General features: G+C 38.8%; 1 protein-coding gene across 6 annotated transcripts in view; it reads left to right on the top strand.

Moving 5' to 3' along the window:
- PCDH7 (protocadherin 7) overlaps positions 1 to 27,827 on the top strand; it is a 603,373-nt gene that overhangs the window by 365,737 nt on the left and 209,809 nt on the right. For 4 of the 6 annotated variants that reach the window (XM_074951569.1, XM_074951570.1, XM_074951568.1 and 1 more), the window contains one exon: positions 16,045 to 20,316. The exons of 1 other annotated variant lie outside the window; for it this stretch is intronic. In XM_074951569.1, coding sequence (XP_074807670.1) covers positions 16,045 to 16,424 — 380 coding nt within the window. In that variant the 3' untranslated portion in view covers positions 16,425 to 20,316. Of the gene's footprint in view, positions 1 to 16,044; positions 20,317 to 27,827 lie in introns of those variants that run through there. One more of the 6 variants, XM_074951573.1, reaches the window with a different exon arrangement.

Raw genomic sequence — 27,827 nt, 5'->3', positions numbered from 1 at the left:
GCTGAGCTTCGGCTTAAATCCTCAGGAGGAATTCTGGCTATTCAGCAGAATTCCTTTTGGGGCCTCCAGGGGGTGCATGCCAGAGTAAAGGCTCTGCCACACTTGGAGATAATGAACTTGCCTGCACCTCATCACTTCTTTTCCCATTTCAAGCAGTTACATATAGGGCACTAGCAGGGAGCAGGACCTGCACTCCACAGTCATATTGTGGTTTATCCCTTCATGAAGGCAAATGAGAAAAGGGTCATCTTTGTGTCCTTCCCTTTGTGCACCCACAGAAGGGTCAACCTTTAATAATCTATCTGGAGCCTTAGTTTTATCACCACACAAAACTTAATCACTGTTGGCCCAAACTTTGCCTACCAAAAGCCCTCTGTAATTTAAATGGCATATATAGCATTCTTCTCTTTCTGTCCAAACAAGTTGCTATCTACTACTAAGTATGTGTTGCATTCCATTTCTTTTGAAATTCTTTGATGGTATTCTTATAATTATTATTTATTAGTTATCAGCTTCTGACTAAGTTGTATAGAAAGGCAAGGTGGATGAGGTAATATTTTTTTTTTTTGGACCAACTTCTGTTGGAGAGAGAGAGAGAGACAGACAAGCTTTCAAGCTACACAGAGCTCTTCAGGTACCTTTCCCAGACTGGAAGAAGAGCCCTGTGTAGCTCAAGAGCTTGTGTCTCTCACCTAAAGAAGTTGGTCCAATGAGATATTACTTCACCCACCTTGTAGCCATGAAGGCTACAACATGGCATATATAAATTGTATAGCCGTATGGTGTAGCACTGAGAATGGGAATATTTCCATTTATGTGTCAGTTTCATGACTTGTTTGTTATTTATCTTGTCTGTTATGCTTAATAGTGATCAGTAACGTCTTTTTTATGTAATGTAATCAAATTCCTTTCGGACAGGCTTTTGTTAAATAATTACATTAAAACACTGTCAAGCTTGAGAAATTGCTTTTTTGTAGTACTTATCTTGATAGTATGTGCATAAGACAAGAGGCATTCTCTTTTACTGACTGCATGGATAATGTATGGCTAGTATTCTTTTTCAGTTTACCATATACCAGTGCTCTACCTAAAACCTGACCATAATTTTGAATATGTCTGATCATACTAAATCCCTATATACATTTTTGAGACACACAGGTATATCATGGGCAGATCATTAGACCTCTCTCTTACTGGACAGGATTTCACACAATTAAATGAAGCTTCTTAATATGGCATAAAGGCTAAATGAATCCCTTAGGTCATTGCTAGTTTTCATTCTGCAAGGCAACTTTTTCTTGACAGTTACTTACAAAGACAAGTAGTCTCAAGATATTTGTTTTCCCCTTCAAATTCTCATGCTGAGCCCTGCATTATTTAGAGGATCATTCGTTTGCAGAGCATGGAGAGGTTTCTTAACCCCCAATCCACCCCCATTTGAAGGTAATTTTAATACACATTAACAGGGATTCAGCACACTTTTTGTGCAAGTTTTGGACTAAACTATGTCTTGCAACAAAAATAAAATAAAAATTTGAAATCTACAGACACAGTCCAACCAAGAGATGAGTTAGAAATACTTCTGTTGGGAAATAATGGCTACTATTTTTTAATATGTCTGTTGTATAATATTTCTTAGTTCTCTCACACAAGAATAGCCTAGGATCTAAATAGTCCAGCAATAGGGAAATGAGTTGCTGTGCAATGTAAAATTATTTCAAATGTTTTACTTTTAGCGAGGAAGTGGTCATGAACAGATAAGCAGTTCGATGAATGTCAGCTAGTAAGGGTAGAAACCATCTTCAGAAGATGTCACATGCTGAAAGATGTAGAAGAAAGAATACAGTATTCTCCCTCAAAGCCAATCTGTAATATTTTTAAATGATTTGACAATGATCTGTCGTTTTACTGTTCTAATCCTTATCCATCATCATACAAGTATCAGGTCTATTATGAAAGGTCACACACATTATTTTATTCTTCATTGTAAAATCTACCTAAACACTGAATTTTACATTCCTTGAAACTAGAATTTAAAGTCTACATAAAGTATTTGTTATAGCATTTAAGCATAGGTTAAACTTACAACATAGTTAGCATACAACTTTGTTGCTCAAACTATCTCCCTATATACACAACTGTCTCACATAGTAAATGCTTTAAAAATATTTTTAAATCTATATTTCCACCTTTAATCTACCTGCCAGTAGAGGCTGCATAAACCAAACAAGATACACAGGGGGCCTAATTCTGTGAAGTGCTGAGCATCTCCAAGCAAGAATCGAGGATGCTCAGCACCTTCCACGATTTGGCCTTTAATCTCTAAATGGAAATGCTGGCTTTGTTATCATACACTATGTCTACTGGCTCTATCTATAGAGCATCACTGAGAGAAATTCCAAGAGAAAAGTTGCTTTCGTATGCAAAGAGCTTCAGAATAGCTGGCAGAACAAACAGGGTGTGGGATTTTTGTGCATGTGCACACATGCCCATGCCAAGAATGTTTTTTCCCTCCCAAGGTGCTGCACTAGCAAAGAAAATTTTAAAGCATTAGTCTGAAGATATTAAATGAACAGGGAGCATGTCCTGTAGTTGGGACAAGGTAACAATATCTGCTGGTCACTCTCTATTCCCTTCAATTTGCTGAAGTCCCATCATTTTGATATGATGATCAATGAAATGATGTTGACTGTTGAGCCCTGATTGAGACTTTTCTTAAGCTTGCTTCAGGAAGGATGACATTCTAATTGCACCAATGAATTGTTTCAGCCCAGACTTTAAGCACAGACACATTTTACTGAATAATCTAAATGTATGTAATTTGACACAGTGACAGATTAATACTTAAGCATTAGACCAGCAGAACAATTAGACAGCTAAAACGTGTCCTACATCTTAATGTCTATATGACTTCAGGAACTCATGTTAAGTCCTACTTTTCAGAAAGATCTGTCGCCACTTTAGTGATAGAAATAAATTAGACTATCAAAGGATTTAACTGGATTGCAAATGGATTTAACAATTACACTTAATTCTAGAAAATTAAAATCTAGGGAATTACTTTAAATTCTAGATGCTGTATTAAACTGAGCGTATTTAGTCCATTGTTATCACTGATGTTAGTACTTTTTAGTCTTAAACTCATTTTAAATTTGTGTTAAAAGGAATGAAATACCAAAGTCTGAGCTACAGTGGAAATATTTAAGAAAAAACATTTTAAAATACATGATATTGCTCTTTCATATTACTTAATCAGCATTATAAATTGGTGTTTATGTAGAATTAGGTTTCAGCTATGCAGAATACTGTATACAAGTCGTATTAGGTTGTCTGCTGACCACAGATGTTTAGTTTGGCCTCAATAGTGCAGAAAGGGCCCTTTGTACCCTTTTAAACAATAAATGTACTGTGCTAATATAAATAATATTTGTCATTCTCCCTGGGGAACTATGTATGCAATAGTAAGGGGCTAGTAAGAACACTAATTTAGAAAACACACATTTTCTGTATTCATTCCCTAATTAGATGAACACAAGATGATACATAACTTGCTAGGAGACAACTGTATCTGAATTTTTTAAAAAATTGCTAAAGCCATGATTTTATTACTTTGGTAATGATTCTTTGGTTTACCTGCCCAAAGGCAGGTAGATGGCTACTTAGTCTAGTCTAGCTAATTAATTAAACTAAGAAGGAAATACCTCTAAATCTAGATGAATGAAGACTCTGATACTTCCTGTAATACAGAGAAAGCTTTGCTAAGATGCCAAATAAATAAAACTAGAACAAATGTATATTAAAAAGTACATATATTAAGGATTCTCCACTCTGTAACACCAGCGGTACACCCATGTAACTTTATGGACTTCAGTAGCATTACTCCTGATTTGGAATAAGTGAGAGCAAAATCAGGTCTTAGTTGATAGATAAGGCTGTTAAGTGGAGTGGAGTTGATGGAACTCAGCTAGAGGGTACTATAAATTATTAAGTTACCATGCTGGGCCCTGAGGACATTTTGCTTAACATTACTGGCCTTTTGTTTCTGTTGTTTCTCTATTTATTTATTTGATTAACTCATGTCTTAAACGTTGGATACAAGGGGTTTTTAAACTGCATTTGTACTGGACTCTTTTTAGTGCAATGTTTGGTAGGACAGAATTTTAATCTAAATGTTATTCTAAAATGTTCTTTTAAAATTATTAAATAAGTGATCAGTAAAATAATCAGTAAAGTAGCTAAATCTTTCTAACACTATTTTCTTGAAAAGGAGGCTTTACTAATTTGCAGTAACATACACAGTCAGCCAAATCAGATCAATTCTCACTGGCTGTTATCTGAAAGTAGTTTTATTGCAGGCCCAAATTATCATTTGCCCATAAAAGGACTCTTTTATGCGCCCCTGCCACATGAGAAAGGAGAGGGAATCAGCCTTGCAGAAACCCTTGGAAGGTGCATCATGGGGCAAGGTCTGTGCTGGGGTAGTAAGTAGAGACTGGTTGGGCTAAAAGAAGGCAAGGCTGGGAGGGCACAAACATTGTCATAAGTGAGCAAGGTGGAAATGACCCAGAAAAGATTACAAACAGTAATCTTATTCTTTTCTGCAGAGAGAGCACCTATCCCCCAAAGGCCTTGGGTGCAACCATAAATAAGGGGAGATTTCCTTCCCAGAGTCTCCATCTCCAGCTTCCTTCCCAGATATGACTGCAAAGGCTAGGTCCACTATGTTTATTATTTTAGTAAAATATAGGTATGACCAGTTGCCCCCCGCACCTCCCCCCCCCGTCCAGGGTGCCACCTGATGTACTGGGGTACCACTGAGCCCGCCTGTTCCGCCAGCCTGAGCTCCCTCACCCTGTCCAGCTAAGCCAGGCCTTCTCTAGCACACACACAGGTAGGAACACACACAGTTGCAGAAAGACACAGACACTGAAATCAGTTCTGCATGGGAAGGCTTTCACCTAAGGAATTGCCCAGCGCAAAAGTACTCGCCCTCTGGAGAGTAAACCCAAAATTGTATTGTCTTGAGCTGCTAAGAGAACTGTACAGAGAACTGTACAGCATACGCTAATTGAAATTCATCCCCTCCCTCAATATGGAGAGAGAGAGACAAAATTTTTTGCCCCTCTCCCCCACCCCCACCCCAATTATGAATTACACAAACTGGGTTTAAAACGAAAACAAGTTTATTAAATACAAGAGGCACATCTTAAGTGATTAAGCCAACAGGTCAAAGCAGATTACCTTAGTAAATAAATAAAAACCATAAACTGATTTTAACACACTAGATAGGTAGGATATAAATTAGCAAATTCTCACCCTGAGTGATAAACAGGCTGGCAGACTCTTAAGGCACAAGTTGCCTTGGCTTTCCCAGGTTTTCAGACACAGGCTAAAGATCGTTTTAGCCTGGCACCATCACTTTCCACAGTTCAGTCCTTGCCCCTTAGGTGTTTCCAGGTATGTTGTGGCAGGGAGAGTGAGGACACCCCATGATGTCATTGTCCCCCTTTTATATCGTCTTTCCACTTGCTGCAAAGCTCTCTTGCTGAGACCTGGGTCAAACAGTTCCCGCTGTGTAGTGCTAGCCCTGAGAGGTTTCTATTGTACACAGTTCCTAGGGTAATCCTTGTGCTTGCGTGCATTTCCTCAATAAGCTATTAACATGGTTTGGCCTTTTTATTGTTGTACCTGAAAGGCTGCTTGTGGATGCTTTCAACCTCACAACATGTTTCAGTAACACATACGTAGCCAAACCTCATAACTTCACATACGACAATAACACATACAATCCAATGAGATATTGATGTCTAGCAGATCAAGATTTTTAGAATGATACCTCACAAGACATACTTTGTACAAAACATATCCTAATTACATGACAGTGGTGAATATTGGGGTGTCAGGGTGTCACAATAGGCATTACTGTGTTGTAGCAGACCCACAATGTAGTTACCGGTACGAGACACTTTTCCCTAAAGTGCAAGAATCCTTGACTGGTCAGTACGGGAAAGTGTCTTCCTAACCCCTTGTAGTTAATGATTGGTTTATACTTAGAAGCATGACCATTTATGTAACTGTGATATTCTCATCCATATAAACATACAGAGTGAGATTTTTTTCAAAAGTACATAAGAGAACTGGGTGTATAATTGCCATTGACTTTTAGTGAAAGATGGGTACCTAATTCCCTCAGAGGATTTTGAAAATCCCATTTTTGAATCCTTTTTTGAATCCTGCTAACCTCTGGAACTCAGTGATACCTTGTGGCAATGAGTTTCCCAGGTTAATTATGCATTGGGTAAGAAATACTTTTCATCACTTTTAAGCGGGTTGCTTTTGATTATGTGTTCCTTTCATCTTGTATTACAAGAAGGAAATAATTTGCTATCTGATATTTTATATCCTTCTCTCATACCTCCTTCCTAAACTACACAGTCTTAATCATTTCGATCTTTCTTCACATATAAGCCATGCCATGCTCTGAATCATTTCATTAATTTATTTATTAAACACTTAAAAGGACCTTGGGATTTGGCACAATATGTATGAAGTTATTTTAGTCCAAAAGCAATTAATGCATATTATTACTGTGGAGCAGTTTGCATGTCTCAAACAGAAGATTTGTGTTTGACTTTATTCAGCAAGACTGCTTTAGAGATGGCATGCGCTATCCCTAGAGAACACGATAATGCCACATTCAGAATGACAGCAGTCCAAGCCTTGGGGCAGTAAATGCTTCTTGAGATATGTTCAATTGCTGTTTAACTGTGTTTAGCCTAAGGTGCAGAGAAAGAAGTCGCTGATGCTTTCAAAAGTGTTTAAGTATTTTAATGGTGTCTTGGCATGTCAGAAAATGCCACAGTACTGACTGGGGTGCAGCTCACTGAATTGCTGCATTTAAGAGGTAGGGATTTCCAAGGCAGTAGTGCTGTGGCTACCATATATGTAGTTTGATCAGTTTTCTTAAATGTATTAGTATAGCGTGCATGATCTCAGTTACATTCTGCATTGTTTTTTCTCTAATAATATACGGTAGTTGATTCTTATTTCACAGTTTATACACCAGACTTTAATATGAAAACTATGTACATGGCTCTTGTTTAATTACACAAGCTTGGCACTCTCACATTTATGATTATAATATGCATCTCAGGTTGCAATATATTTATGCAAGGAGGGCAAGGAACACATGTTGCAGGAAAGGGACAAAAATATATATTTTGAGCCAAGCTCAAACTCGGCATGCTGTCAATGAGAGAGCAAGGAAGAAATTGGCTATTCTTTTTATGGCTTTCTGTAAACACTACAAGGACATAATTTATAGGACCTTGGCAGCTGGAACTACAGAGTGGTGTAAGAGGATGTGCTCACGCAGGGGAGGCAGCATAATCTGCTTGCTCATCTTCTGATATGCCCTTACATGGCAATGGCAACTGCTCATAACTCCACATGTACATGATTCCTGCTTTAGATATTATGGACTTAATGGTGTTATTTAGGCAAGTCCTGTGTTGCAACTAGTGCAGAGCCAAATTCTCTCGGAAGAGCTCTGGGGCAAGAATTGTGCCTCAAGGAGCAGTCTTTCCCCCCAGTATCCCAATGCACAGTGGGTATGCGCAAGCTGTACCGTACCTTTTGTGCAGATGTGGGGGTAAGAAGGCAATTACTCCGTCCATTGTGGGGTAATTTTACACCTCCAGGAGCAGGTGTAACTAGTGCATGTGAACCCTCGTGTACAGGGACTGTGACTGTCCCAGCCTTTTTGTGTGGTGTGTAAGAGAAGGGAGGTCTCCAAACATGTGCGTGAGCAAAGAATAATCTGGATTTATCTGGGGGGAAAACCGGACTGTGACTCAGAAGACCTGGGTTCTATTCCTACCTCTGTGCTGGCCTACTTGGTGACCTTGAACACATCATTTTGTCTGCCTTTATGCCTCTGTTTACCCATCTGGAAAATGGGGATAATGAAATTGACTTCCTTTGTAATGTGCTCTGTGATCGACTGATGAAAAGAGCTTCAAGAGCTAGGATTATTAATCTGGTGCTGTCTGTGAACACAGAGCTACCTAGGAAGTAATTGTGTGGGAATGGTATATCTATAGGAATGTCCACAATCTGAGTAGGTGCACATATTAATGGTACTTTTGCAGTGTGCATATCTGTGTCTTTAAAAAGAGGGTGGTATTACAGTGTGAGCTAGTTGATTTGTAGTGTGTGGGGGGTTTATGCCACTTTTTGTTGTTGCTTGCCAGAGTTTACTGCTCCATTCATGTTAACCTCCTATAAAAAACCAGAACAAAACAAAAACCAAAAAGTACTGCATCTTTTGTTTTTATCTTAATGTGAATCACACTTTCTCTCTGAAGTGTTAGGTGCCTTGGTTTCCTGATAAATAAGCAATCCTTCTAGCCCTAAAGCAACAGCCATCCACAATCTCATAAACATACACATGCATATAAATAAGTTCCCTTTATTTGCATACTCCTATACAAGGGAATCATGGAAAACACAAGACAGATATTTTAAAAAAACCTCATAAATTCAACAAAATTTTTAAAAAGTAATCAATAATTACATACATGATTATTATGCATATTGCTTTAGGGAGCACATCAGATCCCTTACCTAATTTAGACTCTCAAAATCAGTGTACCCCATACTTTTTAAACCCTCCCTTTAATGAAAATAACACTAATTCTGCCCCCCTTAACACCTCAATATGTTGTTATATGTGCATCATATGTGGCATCTCCCTCCCCCAATGGTCCTATGCACCCCTTCCCCCACCTGCACACAGAGAAACTGTGGTGTAGCTCTCCACAATGTGATATTTCATCTTTTTGCATATGCTTTGCTGAGTTGCACCATTGTTTCTATTAGCATTTAATGTATTATCATTAACAACTGAGTTATCACCTGTTGAAATGAAGGGGACCGTTCACAGCTCGAAGCTATTGTTTTAGGCTCTTGGAAAACTCAAGCAAATGACATTGTACATCATCTACACTGGCTTCCTGTTTCTAACGTTTTCTTTACAATCATGACAGCTAGAGACCTTCCCCTCTCACAACCACCCTCTACCTCCCCCCCCCCAAAGTGAGACTGCAAAACAATTGAGAGGCCTGTTTGTGCATGCCTGGCTAGTCCTACACACCCGAAACCCCTTAAATGGCACACCTTACATTTTGGAAAACACTCCTGTAAAAGTATCAACAGCAGGTCATACAAAAAGGTAATATTTTAAAAATACAAAGTACAGTTAGTGGGGAAAATGCAAACTATAGGAAAGATACATACTCCTGTTTCCTCTCCATAGTGCTGGGGACCAGGGTGATCCTAAGAGGCTGGGGAAGAGAACCTGAATTTTTTATATTTTGTGTCATAGGCAAGGAGATAAGAGACAAAGAACAGCCAAGTGGGCTAGAAACTGAGCCCCAGGGTTATATATGTCCTGCACAATGCCTCAATCTTTTAACTTCTTTGGATGTATTAGCTGCATCAGCAGATGCATGAGTTGGATAATCAATCTCCTTTTTTCAGTGCAGTTGTCGCTAGGTTGGAAAATAATAAGTAACAACTTGCTGCAGTTTAGACTTGGGCACTAAGGCTTCATGTTGTTAGAAGTGGAATATTTGACATTTTCTGGTCTCTTGCATACCCAGGTACTCACTCACCTATATTTCCAATCTCCCTAAAGCAGAAAGAATAAGTGCTAGTATTATTTTAGTTGTAACCTGGTAATTGTTACAACATGTGCTAGGTGCTTTGCAAACATTGCCCTAAAGAAGTTAGTTTCAGTCCAAGATTTTAAAATGTGGCTACTAAATTTAGGCACTCAAGTAAGTGATCTGGCTGTCTAAAACTGCAAAATTTCCAGAAGCTTCCACTGAAGTTAATGGAAACTGCTGAGTGCTCAAGAATTTTTTGAAATTTGCCTGCTTCTTTAGATGCCTAAACCTGGACACAGGAGCCTAACTTTAAGCATCTGGCTTTAAAAATTCAATGCTGAGAAGACAAGTGATATGTAAAGGTGATAGACTATCTGCAGTGCATGGGAGGATAGAGAAACTGTTTTTTTTATTTTTTAAAAAAGTGAGATTAAAATGAGTAGTATATGCACAAAATAAAAACTATAAAAATAATAATAAATAAGAAAATCCATACAAGGAGGAATACTGTCCCACAAGGATCATTCTCTTACTCATTAGCACAGTGATTTTTTTTTTTTTAATCATTGACATTTTAAAACATCTGATTGAGTCAAAGGATATTTCTGTAGTGCAAAAAAGGACCCGCAGCAGCAAGTCTTGGGGCCTGGCTCAGCTGATTCAGGCTCATGCTACGGGGCTAAAAATAACTAAGTAGATGTTCAGGTTTGGGTTGGAGCCTAGACTTTGTGGGAAGAGGATGTCTGAGCCTGGGCTCCAGCCTTAGCCCAAACGTCTACACAGCTAGTTTCGTTCCATAGTACAAGGCCGAGTTAATTGACACCAGCTCTGAGATTCACTGCTGCAGGTTTGGGTTTTTTTGGGAAGGGGGGTGGTTCAGTGTTAGACATACCTATGGAGTTTTAAGATATGGGACTATGATAGAAATCTGGTTTAGTCTTTCTTGATATTTATCTTCCAACTATGATGACAAATACTGCAATATGTCTTATCTGATTAGGCTTGTCAGTTAGCAGTGTGTAGTCTCCATTGAAGGGTTTAATTTTAAAATGAATTCTTTATTTAAAACATGTCTTGTGGCTGCAGATGTGTTTGGATGTGGATTATGCTGCAGACAAAAAGCAACTTTTATTTAAATGTAAAAAGTAGAAATTAGTCTCATCTGGGCGCTAGCAGCTCTTGATTATGAAGAGATAAAAATATAAGATCACTGCATTTCAATCTGGACCTGAAATCAGTAGGAATAGTATTAATTACTTGGTAGGTGAAATAATTTTATGTGGTGGGTTATATGGAATATAAGATTAATGAACTTCATAACGAAGAAAAATATTCCTGAAATGCAGCATAATGTTGGACACCTTTTGATATGTCACATTACAGCAGCTAAATAAACAAGGCTCAATTTCAACAAAGCACTTAAACAACTTTAAACACATAACTAATCCTATTTAGCAAGGGTGGGATTTTGAAAAGCACTCAGAACTGTCCTAGCTCTACTCCCATTGAAGCCTGCAGTTCTTCTGAAAATTCCACCCCAAGGTACTCAAGCACATGCTTAACTTTTAACGTGTCGTTCCAGCCAATGGGTGTACTTGTCTGCTTAAAATTTAAGCACATGTTTGAATGCATTGCTGGTGAGGAGGCAATTGGAGGACAACCACAGTGTCCTTATGCTACTTGAAAGAAGAGCTAGTCAAAAGGATGACTTTCAAATTACTGTATTATTATATCTCACTGTAACTTTCTGGATTTAGTAGCAAATATCATGGTTTCAGAATGAAGAAATTGAAAACAAACTTTGCATTTGCCTGAAAGGGAGGAAGGAGTGCCAAATGGAGTGCCAAACAAAATGGAAAATCCTTGAAGTGCCTTATCCAATGTCTACTTATGTTGGCAGACTCTTTGTGACTTCAGTGGGCATTGGATCAGGCCCTGTCTGATATATTAAGGATAAAACAATAACCTAAAATATGGCAGTTTACTCCGGGGTAAATGCTGCGCCATTGTGCATGTGCATAATGAATGAGCCATGCATATTTTAATTTTTTTGCACAGAAAAAAGCTTCTGCTGGAAAGTTTGTTGCAGTTCCACCTTTTACCCACCAGAGGGCGATAGGGAAGAGAGAGAGCACCTGCCTCTTTCCCAGTGCCCATCGGGCCAAGTCAGGAAATGGGCTATGGGGAGATAGTGTGGGGATGCTGGGGAGTCAGACAGGAACTCATTAGAGCTACTGGGGCAGGGGCTGAATGGGAGTGGAGGCACAGGGCCATGGGGGAGGGAGGTGCAGGGCCACATAGGAAGAGGAGTTGGCTGAGTTGGGGCACAGAGACACATGGGGACAGGGGAAGAATTTTCAATGTTTTGGCTCAAAATTCCCCAAGAGTAAGTAGTTGATTCAAAGTATTTGAAACTATGCTTTTACTTATTTATACTGCCATCTTACATGTAAACAGATCAAATACTGCCATTCAGTAGATATTTAAAACTATTGTAATAGTAATTCAAATAATATGATTATTTTGAATGGTCATTGATTTTATAATTCATTTTTAAACAATCAGAGACTTTATTAGGAGAAAAGAGAGGTAGGAATAAGTTTTGCCTTGTTCTAAATAAAAAAAAAAGATGATTTGCCTGCTTAAAAATCAGTATCATTTGGGCCTCAGTAATAAATTATTATCCTTGCTTCTTACCTTTAGGGAGTGTGAGAGTAATTCTACGCTAACCATGATGAACAGTGCAGTTTTCCTGTTATAGTCTCTGCATTCTGTGTACAACTCCCAGGCCACAGTAGTTTAAGAATTGATAGGCTGACAAATGACAATATTTCTGTTATCCATCACCAAAGAAGAAAACTGTGAGAGTCATAGCTGAGCCTAAATTGAAAAGTCTTTGAAAAGCAAAAATAAAAAAATAACCCTAACTCATTGTCAAGTACACATGAGTAACCAGGATTGACCAGTCTAGGATCCATTCCTGTTCTTATTGAAGTCACTGGGATATTGAAACGTTAAACAGTATACAACATTAGTTTAATTAGAGAATCCTCTACAGTGTAAAATATTCATGAACTGAATATATAGTGTGTCCCATGAAAATCTTGACACTTATGGCTAGATTCACAAAGGGACTTAAGTGTTTGCAATGTCTAACTTTTAGGCATTGAGAAAATCACTGGGAATCACAAACCTTAAATGTTCAGGCTTTCTATACACTGAGAGGAGGGAGATAGGTGCCTAAGAATGGGATTCACAAAAGCCAGCATGCTAGGCAGCTCCCTGCCTCAGCTAGTCACTGGGAGATGTCGAGGAGAAGAGTGTGTTCTCAGCACTAACCCACTCAGGAGTTCAGTGCCTAAATCCAGGCTGGAGGGAAGTGCCTATTGATGTTTCAGATTCTCAGTGATGGTTTAATGAGGAAAACCACCATCACCCTTTATAACCTTTAGCTTAGTGGTTAGGATAATCACTTGGGATATGGGAGACCACAGGTTCAAATTCCCCCTTTGCCTGAGTGGGAGAGAGGATTTGAACAGGGGTATGTTTTTCCATCTCTCAGATAAGTACTCTTAACTACTGAGTTATGGGATATTCTGATGTGGAGCTCTCAATCTCGCCTCTTATAGCTTTATGTAAATACTTAGTCGTTGGGACAGAGAGAACAAGAGAGAGCACATGCATGAGAGTGACTCTAACGTAGTGATTACAGCACTCATCCAGGATGTGGGTAACCTAAGATCCAGTCCCCCTGCTCCAAGGACTCTAATTATTTATACAATGTGGAACTGCTGCAGCAGGAGAGACTCAGATCTACATCAGAATACCCTATAACTAGGTTTGGAAAAATTAGATTTTTATCAGTAAATCCAGGTAAACATCCATTTCATCATACCAGTACAAACCAACAACAATATTTCTATCAATAATTGAAATTTGCAGCTGGGCAAAATTAAAAAAAATGCTGCTGGAGAATTTATTAGAGTTAGATTTAAGGATATTTACTTTGTATATTTTGACCTACTTTGACAATTTGTGTGTTAGTGATAATAAAACTGCAATTTTTTGAATCAACATCTACTCTCATTAAATAGTCCGACCCTCTCCTATTGACTGACTCCCACATAATTTCCTGAAGCTGAACATTTAAATTGATAAAAATCTAAAAAAAAAGCTGTAAAATAAATACCAATATTATCTGTCTAAAAATAACAATCAAATTCTGTCAAGCTAATGTATAGCCCTGTGGTAAGGACACTCACCTGAGTTAGGAGACTCCTGTTCAACTCTCTTATTAGGTATAAGGGGGATGTGAACCAGGGATCTCCCACATTCCAGGTGAATATCCAAACCACTGGGTTAAAGGTTATATGGGAGGTTTCTCCTCCTGAGCTATTTTGGGTGAAATTAGGTGGCCTCTGAGCCCACCTACAAGATCAAGCCCCACAGGCAAGTTAGGAGAGGAGGAACTCCTCTCTTTCCCCAGTTTGTGAATCACACAGGGGTGTAGGTGGGAGATTGGTATCCAGATGCCTAACATAAGGCAGCAATGTGCATGTTCATAGGCAGGTAAATAGGCACCTAAGGAAGTTTTACTGCAAAAACATAGGTACCATGTGAGTTTGGCACTTACAGGATCCAGGGGCAGTTGAGTGGAGGTTTTGTGAATACATGTGGTACCAAAATCTCTCTGTAAATCTAGCCCTTAGTGCTCTATGATAGTTAGTTGTAAGATGGTACAGTCTTTTCACTATTCCTCATAGGGAATTCCACAAGAAATCTTCCTCAGGTAAGCATCATGGTGGGATAACCATGAAGTGTGGGATTTCCAAAAGCACTGAGTGTTGGCGTAACTCTGCTTCCATTGAAATTGTGGACTGAGTAGGATTTTTTCCATTGATTGATGAATGAAGATTTAAGACAACACTAAGCATCTGTGAAAATCCCATACCAAAATCTTACCCACTGCGAATCTTTTCATAATGGAAAAATGGTTAGTTATGATAGAATTGAAAGTTAATTTATGTAGGGTTCTTTCTGAGTCATTAAACTGCAAAGTAATAAATATTTCCCAGTGGGATTTGATAGCAATCAAAAAGATCATAGGGCAAAAAATGTTAAGAAAGTGAAATAGTTTCAAATGACTTGCATTTTACTCTATTAAATTGTATAATAATATTTAGATAAAAACTGTGTAAAACCTACCTATTGACATAAGGCCAGATTTTGTCACTCTTCCTCATGCTGAGTAGTACCTTACTTGAATTAGACTAGTAGTAGATTGCTCACAGAGTAAAGTACTGCTCAGTGTAAACCGGGGTATCAGAATTTGGCCCAATTTTTGGAAGTGTGTGTGTGTATATATATATATATATATAATATAAAAAATAACATACTTTTCCTAATTTCAGTTGCAATTATGTAAATATCAAAATAATTTAACAACACCTGCCTCTAACGGGCTGCAGTACTGAGCCCTGTCTGAACCAAAAGCCCAGTTGATTTCAGTGAGTGGCCTATGTGTATAATAGCTGAAAGATTTTTGCTTCAGAGGTCAGGAACTACAGCACTCCACACAGCACATCGTAGTCACAAAACATTTTCCTTCAGCCAACACTTCAGCAGTCAGGTTCCTACATGAACACGCACAACACCTTTGACTGTACATATTAGACTGAAAAAGGGGGGTTGCATGCACTTATCCATTACTGGTTTTAATTTGCTTTTTTCATGTCCATGTACTTACAGCTTGGGCCCTGATCTTCAAAGGTATTTAGGCACCTAAAAGTATTTGAGGATCTGGGCCCTAGACGCCAGTCCTGAGAAGATTTATGCACATGCTTAACTTTATATCTACAGAACCCTGGTGATGACAACAGGACTTCTTGCACACAGCATATGCATAAGTGTTCGGAGGATCAGGGCCTTAGATTCTGTTAATAAGATACTGAAATGTGTTTTACAAAGAATCCAAAAGAAAGGTTTTTTGTTTAAATCAGTTAAAGAAAGTGGGCAGCACAAAATTAGGCATCTGGCTGATTATGACCGTGTGAGTATCCAGTCAAGTTAAGATTCACAAGCTAACTGGTCCCAAAAGTTGATAAAATTATGCCTAAAATAATATCATATGTCAAGAAGTGCCTTTGTGCCCACACTTCTCAGTAATTTGTGCTGCCAATGTCTGGTAGAATTGCATACCTTGGTGTTGCATATGTATTATTAAAGTTAACATGAGGTTCAGTGATTTTTAACTTTAAAGATTTTGCTAATGCAAAAACTTTAAAAAATATTTTGTTTTAAAAGTTCATTAATCACATTGAGGAAGGGAAGACATTTTCAGTACATTTTTAAAAAGGAAATTCTCTTCTGTTTTCAGACTCGAGGCCTCTACCAGATGTAGCCCTGACGGGGAAGTGTACTCGAGAGTGTGATGAATATGGCCACTCGGACTCCTGCTGGATGCCAGTTCGCACTTCGCCTGAAAGGAAGCAGAAGAGCCAGCCAAAACTCTCCACCTTCATGCCCGTTGATGAACGAGGCAGTCAGGAAAAGCTGGCCAATGGAGAAGCCTCCCTCATGGGTGATCGCAACAGAAACCTCCTGAACAAAAAGTTGACCTCATCCTATGAGACCTTCAACGCAGCTAGCTTCAGCAAAAATGAGGAAGCCAATCCAGAGGATATCCCCCTTACACAGACAGGGGAATACAAGCCATCTCCTGTCAATACTCTAACTAGAAGAGAAGTTTACCTGTAGGTTATAAAGAAGCCACAACAAGGCTCATTCATGCATAAGAAGGAAAAGGGGCAAAAAAATCTTAAAATCAAAACAGTTTAGCACGAAAAAAGGAAAAAAGAAAAAAAGAAAAAAAAAAAGAGGGGGCCACCAAAGAGACAAAAGCTTTGCCTGCCACTTCTGCCTCCATATCAGGCGTTTAATTATATAGTCTGCCTGACTATACTGTACAATGTAGAAACCATTGTTGTCCTTGCATGTCTAATCCCTCTCACTGATTTTTATTTTCTTAAATTTATGGTTGCAAATTGCTTTCATGGTAACAAGCCTGATTAAAAGAACACAACACACTGTTGTTACCCCTCTGCTGAAGCACGATTTAAGCCACTCTGATTTTGTTTGATTGTCATCTGGCTTGTTAAGGATAACAGGTCAGGGAAAATATACTCCAAGCATATCATCTGAACATTGCTGATCCCCAACAGGGATGTTCCTTCAGAAACCGTACAAATATAGAGGTAAATATAAAGGGATAACCATTAATAGGCACTTTGTGAAGATCACAGCTTTAATATTCTCACCTAAGGCTTGAAGCAAGAGAATTATACTGAGCCTGAGACTGCAGTCCAAAAGGTGGCATATTTCCCTATGAATCATGAACTCTGGGTTCTGTTTTCTCCATAGAATGAACTCTCTATCGGCTTACTTCAGCGTAACAAAATTAATGTCATATGTACCGTAGCATTCTAATGATAAACTGTTAAACTCATGTTATTTTGGACAAGACATATATCTAGTTGGGATGATCATAGTAACTAAAAAGGCCAAAGATCATGCACTATGGATCAGGGGAATTGCTAAGTATTTGGTCTTGGCTTAGAAATCCAGTGTACCCACAAACCATATGCATGCACACATAAATACACATTCAGTTACATTTTGCACAGCAGCACAGTCCACAAGCCCCGATGACCTACTACTGCTTCAATGGATTTTAGTAGAATGCCCAAAAGAACTGCTAAGATGTTTGCTGATAATGTTATAACATACAGCATCTGCTGTATGATATGATACTGCCAGTTCCAGGAATATTTTCCAAAAGATTACATTTAAAAAAGAAAATCAGAGGTGTTGATGTCACCCAGAACACTTTTCGGGGAGGGTGGATGGGGGGGAAAGTGGTGTGATGCGGTGACAAGAGTATATTGCAAGTCAAGTAAAAAATTTTCTTTTCACAGTGCAAGGTATGCTTGCTAAATCTTTTGTCATCAGTGTTGCAGATTACCAATTGTGTTTGTCAAAGGTATGATGCAGGTTTTCTTGAAACACAAGTGCATTAAAACAGTCCTGTGCAATATGAAAAAATGTCAAGACTCAACACACTTAAGGAGGGTGACAAACGGTCGGATTGACTTGAGCATTGATACAATACTTTACACGGTAGCTTGAGAGAAGTCACAAGGAATCCAAACTAATCATGATAGCAAAGAGCTATGGCCAGTGACAATTCTCACAGTGTGTACTACTTAAAGGGAATAGGAAACAAAACAGGTTTTTGTGCAATAAAAGCAACAAAATGTGCAGAACTTGAGCTAGTTGCTTCGTAGCTGATGATGTAGTAATAATTGAATACTGAACTCAGACATTCAGATGAAAATGACAATCAGTCAACACGGTGGGGACAGTTTGAGAAGGGTGCAAACATTCAAATCCCTGGGTGTTTAACCTGGCATTAAGGCATGGTTAGATGGCTGTCTAGTAGACTGTAGTCACAATGTAGCTTTGGGTAGTTTCTTCCTTTTGAAGAATTAAATAGAGAATATAACATTAAACAGCCTGAAATATAGGTTAGTAAATCAGTACAAGTCATCACAACATTTACTTTTCAAATTCTCTTCTCTATATAGAGGGGTGCCCTTTTTGGCCATTGCATTCCCCTCTTAAGTTTAGTTGTCATTTTGAGGCTAGTTTGTGTGTAGAAGTTATGATGAATGGACACATGTTATGAAGAAAAACATATTAAAACAAAGATTAATAATTGAACTTTTTTACATTTAATTATTTAAATTATGGAGAGATGCAAATTAGTACTTTATTATGAGACTGTAAAGAGCAGTGACTGCATTGTATAATCTGTAAGTACCCTGTTAAGGAAAAAAAAAGATTCTGAAGATGCTTATGTAATGTATACACAGTTTTATTGCACGCTTCAACAGAATACAAAATTGCATAACAGATGTTCAACATTTTTTTTTTTCTTTAATAGGAACTTTTTATTTAATACTACAGTTGAAAACCACTAGATGACTTGTTTCCGTATATCTTTAAACCCTTTTTCTAAAAAGCTAATAATACAGGTCATACAAGACCTTCAGATTAAATGGATCAGCAGTCACTCACCTGTTTTTGCACCACATAAGGCAGTCATGCCATTGTCATTTACTTGTGAGCAACTCCTTAGAACTAAAATGGGTGTGGAAAGAATAATTAAAAAAAAATCAGTGTACTTTAAATATTCACAGTAAATCTAGTAGAACTACCCATCATAACATGTCAATTACTATTATGACCTGGCATGACACAGAAATACATTTTGTGTTTGTAGTTTTTTTCATTTGAAATAGGTTAATCTGGTGCCACTCCATATAGAGAGTGCTTTTGTAAAAATAAACACATAAAACAAAATGAAGTAAAAAAAAAAATTAGATCGAACGCAAAATATGCAACTGTGCCTTTTATACCTGTTGTTATAGTAGAAAGGTGATTGGGTTTGGGCACTGAGGGGTAATGGGCTATTCCAAACTTTTTTGAACCTGTATATTGATCCCTGTTTATTTTCTGATAAATTATAAATAATATATTTAAAAAAATGCCTTCTGCCAAACTCAGATATTGGACCAGTCTTAAGTATCTTTGATTATGAAAACCAGATTGTAGCTTAGCTATGCACTGCTTTTTTGTTTTCCTTCCAATCTACTGCCTGGAAGGCTACAGTATAGATTACAATAGATAAATACCATATAGTTATTTAGCAGGGTGTCATAAGTTCATTTTGCCAGGAAAATTGATGATTTAGTGTCTCTTAATTGCTTTTAGCTGCCATTCCATTTTGGTTGTACAGTATAAAAAATGTCCTTTTTTTCCTTCCATGGGAAACTCAAATGAACTTTGCATGTATTTTACATTAGGACACATTTATAGATTGATGCATAACTATATAACTTTATATGTATTAGAGAAGTCTGTAGCTTCAGTCTAAAATCTAATGTTCCTTCTGAACCTCCAGATCTACTATATTATTCAATATGGTTTCTGACTGGCCTGCTGCCTGAGTTTCAGAAAAAAACCAAGGTAGACATTATTTTTATGTGAGGAAGAACTAAAATGGGATCGAAGATGCTTGGCTGAAAGGCTACCCTAGGAAATTGTCAAGTAGGAAATGTAGAGCAAGGCCAAATGAATCTGCCATAAATATTGCTGTTGCTAAAAGGCTTTTAAAGAACTTGAACAACAAAGCAGTTTATGTTATTATCAGTTATAAATATACAGTGTTTCCTTAAGAAATGAAAGACAACAGTAGAGGACAACAGTAGAAATGAGTGTAGTCCAGCAACTAAACTGAGTTGCTGCCCGAAGAGCATAACACATGGAAGAAGGCATCATTTTCCAGCTACCTGGGGTACACTTTCAAACAACTTTTTCCTAAATTTTAAAGCACTTGCATTCAGTGTGGTACGATCTGTTTGTAATATTAATCATTGACTATTGTTCTGCAACTTGGATGTTGATAGTGAAGCAGAGAACAATTGATCATTGTTTATTATGAGTCACTATGCACGCACCTATGCTAAACATGGCAAAATGTATTAAATGCTAGTCCACCTCTATTTATGAAATATTTTACATAATTTAATTTGCCTTTGTACAGTTTTATGTAAATAAATTGCTTGTCATTTTTGTCTCTGCAAATTAAAAATATAACATGTTCAAATGGTTGCCTATTTGCTAGCGTACTTTCTCTGACAGGCTCTTTCATTTTGGTAGGAAGATAGTGAACAAATTCACAGGCTAGTCTGAGCAGAACATTCCGATTTATTTCATGCATGATAAAAAAAAAAGAAAAGAAAAGAAAAAGAAGAATGCTGCTCTGGTAACTGGCCACTTCAGCTGGCAACGTAACTGTGGCATTACTTTTCTCTGTAGTGCAGTACACTGCGGATTAGTGACATTCCACACTTCAAGTTCTGACTACTTCGTGGTGTGTTTTAACTGGAGAAATAAAGTACTTGTAATAGCAGAACTTCTTTCCCCTTAACGTTGAAAGTGACCTGCCTTTTAAAAGCATTTAGAAAATACTTACATTAAAGTGGAAAAAAAAATCTAAGTAAAAGTACAGCTGTGTTTATTCACACAGTAAAACAGCAATTTCCTCTTTGGGAGTCAAAAGAGGGGCCTAGTTCTCTTTGTTAAAAAGTTCAGTTGCATTAACAATTGGCACGAAACGTCTGATCAGAAAGGATGCAGTGCCGGCGCTAACCCAAGGTTTTGCAGAGCAGTATGCAATAGCACATGCAGCTCCTTCCCACGTCTGAACCAGGTCCTTCCATCTACGCATACTCACTTAGGATCACAAACAACTCATCCTCAAGAAGGAAGAGCAGAAATGTGAGAAGAATCTGATCTTGTAGCTACCAGGATCAAACAGTCTGTGGTTAAAACAAAGGTATACTGGTAGGTCCCAACTCCTCCTCTCCCCCATTTTATTTTTGACCAATGCAACTCCCAACTATTTAACTAAAAAGTGCACTTATGTACCTGACTGAGAGGTGAATTAGTCCCCTACTATTTTTCCTCTTTTTGTTTTTCTGCCTTTGATCCTACCATACAGAAACATTGTGATTTTTTTAAAACAATGTGCTGACATTTTCCTATAAATATAATATTGCAAGGGAAAGCTTGCAAAATGTTTCTGTGGAGTTCCACCGAGCAATACAAAAAAAGTCAGATGAATCCCATTACCTTAGCTGCCGAATAGGCTTTGAGATTTTTTTAAGTCTAAATTGAATAGCACTCATAATGTTTATGGCTCATGTTGTGATTATCGACCTCTGAGATGGTACTTTCCCTAACCTTGCTTTATCTCTTCAAGTGCATATGTCAAGGAGATGTCTACCTTTTAGCAGAGATCTAAAATGTGTGTGTTTGTGAAAAGGTTTCAAACCTTAAGCTGATCCTAAGGTTCTTTCACAGCTAGTCATAACCCCCTCCAGAGGCATCATTTTAATGAGTAGCTTCAATCAGTCCTTCATGTTTACTTTATACTAATTCTATACACAAGGCATGACCTTATGTTTGTTTATTTTGTCTTTTATTTTCACTCTTCTCTAAAACTTGCTTACAAACTGCATCTAGGAAGGTGATTAAAGCAAGATAAAATACATTTCCTGATCTGCAAGGAATGGTAAGAGATGAGAATGTAAAATAGAGAAAGCTAACAATTTATGCTCTCCTTTAACCCTGGCTTCATTTCTCCCTCTTGCTTTGCAGTAAAATGTAAATCTTGCGCAGTGACTGAATTGAATATGAGTGACCTAGGCAGAAGTAATTTTATGTCCTTACACAGCTTTCTGTGGGAGTGTGTAGAAGATGCTTAATAGTTCATAAATGTGCAAGCTTGTACTGATCGATGAATCAACACCAAAATTATACCAAAGGCATGAAGATTTAGTTTGTCTAGTGAAACACACTATGATCTCAGACAGACTGCTCGTAAAATGGGAGGAGGGAAGGTCCACTTGATACGGGGGGTAGGGGGCGATTGCTTGCAATGGTATGGTAATATGTATCATATAACAGGAAAATTGGTAAAGCAAGATGTTCAGTACTTGTGCACACAGATAGGGAAAAAAGTTTGAGGCTGAGCCAGTAATGCGGAAGGAGTATGCAATCATGGGTTACAACTGGAAGAAATGTGTGGATCATCATGGATACCTTAGTATCTCAAATGTATTTAAAAACCTTGCAACAAAATTGAGAGGCCTGTGCTATAAACGACTTATTTACTATAGACCTCCCTAATTACCAGTAGAAAAGACCTTTCTAAACAGGCTCCAAGGAATGGGAAAGAAGTGGAAGTGTCTTTATTCTATCTTTGGTTGCTCTCATCAGAGAGGCAGCCACAGGCTAATATAGCCCCCACAGTGCAAATTGTAGCAACTTAGTGCTGCTGTAACTTGCACTGCCTGCAACAGTGACCTGGCAGCCAAAGGTTTCCAGAGCACAAGCAAATCCAGTGCTGTTCTCCTGACCCTGGAATATCCTGTATAATAGGGAATGACCCACAGCAGGTGCCATAAAGCCCCTATGCGAGGGAAGTTCTCAAAAGGCCATTTAACCCAGCTTTCCAGAAGGGACAGAGCAGGGCCAAAGGTCTGGTCCAATATTAGATTGGGGGGGTGTTTGTGTGTGTACACGCGTGCTTCCTTCTCTGCCTTTTCCTTTCCTTCATTGATTTTCACATCATAGATTTTTATTTTATAATTTTTCTTCCTTCCTTTTCTGGTTTTCCCCCAGATTTTGTATTCCTACAGTGTATGTTTTCTCTTTCATTCTTTTTTCCACTCTTTTTGCTTTTTCTGTGTCTGTTATTTCAGACTCTCTCCTCTTAGTCTTTCTGTGTTCATGACCCTCCCCACGAACGTCACCACTCTTCCTTTTCCACCTCCTCAGACATCCCTATCACTTACCCCATCATGTAACCCATTTTTCTAGTGCTCATCTATACACTCTGAAGAGTTACACTGTGTCCACCTGACTGACACACACACACACACACACACACACACACACACACACACACACACACAGAGTGTCTCCAAGACAATTAAATGTATTCTCTCCCCCCCCTCCCCCAGCAATCACAAACTGCCCCTCTATTCCAGCCCCATCCATATTTCTTCCTCTGACCGAGAAAAATGCTAGTGGTCAGAAGTCCTCTACTTGATCTGTTGTTCTTTTTTTGTGTTTTGTTTTTTAATCAATTGTTTAATTTTTGCAGCTCACTTAAATCTGGGAAGCTGCGCAATCTTTCTGTTTGAAGCTGTCCTAAATATGGAGCCAATGTTATGCTGTGTGTTTGAAAGTGGAACAACAGCTAATTTTGCAGAGATGACCTCTCTGAACCTTCGACCTGCTCTTGAAATAACCCGGTCCTTTCCCAGCATCAGGAAGGCTGGGAGGAACCAATGGCCAAGCTAAGGTGGTACTTTCATACAAATTATCAGAAATGTTCTACAGATTTTAAGTGATTTGGTCAGAGTGAAATAATTGTTGCACAGAGGAGAGAAAATAAGAGGCAGAGGCATGGGAGGAAAGACATCTTTTAAAATGAGATTTTGAAAGGATGGTGAGTCAGTGACATGCAGAGATACACAATGGCTCTTTCAGATGGCCAAAGACACTGAGGAAGCCCCCACCCCACCATCTCTGCAGTGGTAAGATTGCGTTAAGTAGAAAGAGAAGGTGTGTGAGGCTAGATGAGTGGAAACAGCAGTGCCAGGTGACCAGAGATTATATTTGTCAGGTGTATTGGATCGAGTCTGTGGAGAGTTAAAAAACCAAGCAAGACACTGCTCAGTGGTACTATAAACAGATGCTTGCGCAAAGACCGTGTTCATGGTGCGCTGAAGACACAGGAAGGATGAATAAGTGGAGAGCTATGTAGACTGTACAAAAACAGCTTCAGTCTCAATCCAGCCTCATTCTTCATTTCTCTTACTAATTCACTCCTATAAATAGCTGGAATGAATGTAAGAACATTTTAAACACCAGTTGACTTTTTTTTTTCCCCACTTGACATCTGCTTTGCTTTCTCCCACCTCATTCTGAAGCAGACATGAGCACCAGAACATTAGGTGATTTCATATTCTTTTCCTGTCTGACCTTTGAGTATCTGGCAGGCAGCATGTTCCTATCCTTATTTTTAAGGAGCATTAAATCATGTGAGAAGCCCTCAACCACTGCTGTAAAGGTGAATCTGAATACTAAAGGGACACTTACAGGTGGGAAAACAAAGCTGATAAATTCAGGATATTTTTATTCAAAATCACTGTCTGATAAAGAACAGACCACATGCTTGCAACCCTCTAATAGCAAAACAGTGTATGTTGCCTCTCTAATTCCTGCCCAAGTAAAGGTAAGTATAGGAACATCTTGGGTTATTGTAAAGTTGATGCACAGCCCGTAAATACGAAAAAGAAATAATCAAGTCCAGCTTAACCTGCCTGCCCACACTTTTTACCTAACACTTTTATGTGACATATGTGCCTTCCATCACTGAAAGTGTCCTTTTAATGTGAAGTAACTTGATTATTCTTATATTTAACCCCCATTTTATGGCTAATTAGGGCTCCCATGATGCACTGTAGCAGCTCAGCCAGAGAGGAGGCTGTAGGACAGCATGGGAGATGTAGTCTGGCCAAGGAGCCTCACTCACAGGAGAGAATAAGGGAACGAGGTACCCAAATTACAACCCTCATGAGTCACCATAGCAGCTCAAGCAGATACAGATTAATGGCAAACTGACAGAAAATGAAATGTCTTGATTTGGTTCAACAAACTGGAATGTTTTGATTCAGGCTGACTGACCCAAAACTAAATGATTGGCTTAGATTGTTGGGATTGGAAAACATTTTTTTTAAAACGCAGTGTAATCAACATTTCCATGTGGAAAACTCCAGTTTTGTGGAAGTCACATTTTTTGTTTAAAAATCTTTTCAGTGGAGAATTCCCAACCAGCTGCAGTTGTGCTCTGAAGGGCTAGAATTCATGAAGAGCCAATGAGATTTCTACATCCTGGAATGATGGGGTTATGAGCACTGTATCACTAAACTCATTCAGGTTCCAGCATCATCAATAGGACAAGCCAATATCCCTGGTACCTCCTAGTGAGTGTAAAGATGCGGGATGAGAATAGCTGCAGGAGAGGTAGAAAAACTGAGCTGAAAAAAATGGCAGCTCAGAAAACTGGAGTAGTGAGCAAACCTCCATGTACTTTGTCTTAATTCTGTATTATTTCAAGTTGCTCTTTGTTTGAACTTGAACAGAAAAGGAAGGTGGGAGAAGTGATCTGATTAACACAGTAGGAAATCAAAATGTAGTCAGATGGCACTTTTCATGCAGTGAGGTTTCTCAGCTTTGTGGCTAGAGTCTCTGCAGCTATGTTGGGTGTCTTGCTCTTGATAATCCTGTATTTAAAAATCAGCCAGACTGTGTAAGCATTTTAATTAGAACTTCACTTTGCATTCCCTGTGAATAAGCAATATTTTTTTCTTGGAAGAAAAATGTTTTTGCTTCAGAGAAAGCAATTTCTTATTAACAGGATTTAAATTTGGAAGAGATTAGAATCTTTCCGATTAATCTGCATTGCACACTGGTCAGATGCACATGCTCAAACTATTTTTCTTTTAAAATCTGTTGTTTTAAGATCTACTGCCAAATGGCTAATGTTACATGGCTAATGTTAATGTTAATGTTAATGGACAAACTTTTTAGTGCCCAAGTCTGCTTTAATGTATAGGACCCAAGTATAAATCAGGCGCAAACCACTGAAGTTGTTGGCATTATGCCAGTGTACAACAGAGCAGAGAAGCAAGTACCATGATGTTTGTCAGGACACATGATGACAAAGTCAGGGAAATGCAAAGCTAAAGCTGATATCTCATTTTTAACTTGTCGTGGTATGCCAAGGTACTGTATTGTAGTACATTAGGAATACTGGGCCAGTTGCTTAGCTCCTGAATATCAGCATATTCTAGCTCTATCGATGTTAATTGCGGGCAGAGGCTCTGGTGAGCTACTCCAGCTGATGATCTGCTTATATAAACATGCTCTACTACCCAGACCTATTTAACCTGATGAGTTAAAGGACACAGGATCACCTTCTGTTCTCAGTCTAAATCCATCTTTACCCCCAACACCCTCACCCACTCTCCTGTCTTGATCCACATGCATTTTGCAGGAATATAGGAGCTGGATCACTTTGAAAAGGTGCAGGTTACTGTGTAAGGTGTAAGGTGCAAGGCAGCGAAGACTCAGGCCCAAGGACTTAAATGATTAAAAGACATCAAAATCAAATAGATTCCAAAGAAAACAGAGCACTGACTTTGGCCACCTTACTGGTCTTGGAGTCACAGGCTGTTTCTTGGAAATACAGTTGATTTCTCTGCTGAATTTTAGTTTAAAGATGAAGGGAAAGGCTTTTTCCTGTCAAGCCCTGAAGTCAGTCTGATTCTTGTTCTAAATCCCTCATGCTATCATTGATAATGTCACTAAGTGCCCATTCCTGTCCCCAGTTAAGTCAATGGGAGTTCTGACATTAACTGCAATATGGAGAGGAGCAGTCCCTCTCCCCTTCATTCAAACAGCAGGGGGCACTGCATTTGCTGCAGGGCTATCACTGTTAGTTATGCAGGACAATCACAGGCTTGGTTACTCAGGTCTTCAGAGGTAACTTGATCGCATCTCAGGAACTGCCCAACTGCTGGGGAGGCTGCAGTCCTTTCACTACATCCCTTTGTGGGGTGCAACTCACTCTCATTCTCAGCCCCTCCCCGCCATGAGGGACTGAAGCCATAGCCTTGTCTCCTTCAGTCCATGCAATGTGGTGAGGTTCCACCCCCTTGCTCCATACTATGTACCTGTATAAGGAACAAGAACCATCTGGCCCTAAAGGAGGTCCTGACTATCTGTGTTTTATTAATAATTTGTTCATCTATTTGTACCAATCTGTGACACAAAAAAACACCTTGATATTAGCCTTTTAGAAAAAAAGGGCGGTTCAAGTGAGAAATCTTAAAACATTTAAAAATCCACACTAAGGCAGCAGCTCTGCTTCCAGCATGATACAGCACAGTGTTACACATACTGTAGAACTTAGAGACCAAATTCTGCTCTGTTATACCCTTGTAACCCCAACTGGTTTGCACAGGGCTAACTTGGAACAGAATGTCTTCCATTTTGTTCATTTTGCACAGAAGGAGAAGAGGCCACTTTGCTCTGAAACTAGACTGACTTGAGATCCTCAGAGGATCCACTGAAATCCAGCCTTATTTTCACTGTCTTCATGTATTAACATAAGAACGGCCATACTGGGTCAGATGAAAGGTCTATCTAGCCCAGTATCCTGTCTTCTGACAGTGGCCAATGCCAGGTGCCCCACAGGGAATGAACAAAACAGGTAATCATCAAATGACCCATCCCCTGTCGCCCATTCCCATTCTGGCAAACAGAGGCGACAGACACCATCCCTGCTAATAGCCATTAATGGACCCATCCTCCATGAACTTATCTAGTTATTTTTTGAACCCTGTTATAGTCTTGGCCTTCACAACATCCCCTGGCAAGGAGTTCCACAGGTTGATGGAG

This window comes from Natator depressus, chromosome 4 (assembly GCF_965152275.1).
Source record: "Natator depressus isolate rNatDep1 chromosome 4, rNatDep2.hap1, whole genome shotgun sequence".
Classification (NCBI taxonomy): domain Eukaryota; kingdom Metazoa; phylum Chordata; order Testudines; family Cheloniidae; genus Natator; species Natator depressus.
This window is presented reverse-complemented; position numbering and strand designations above follow the sequence as displayed.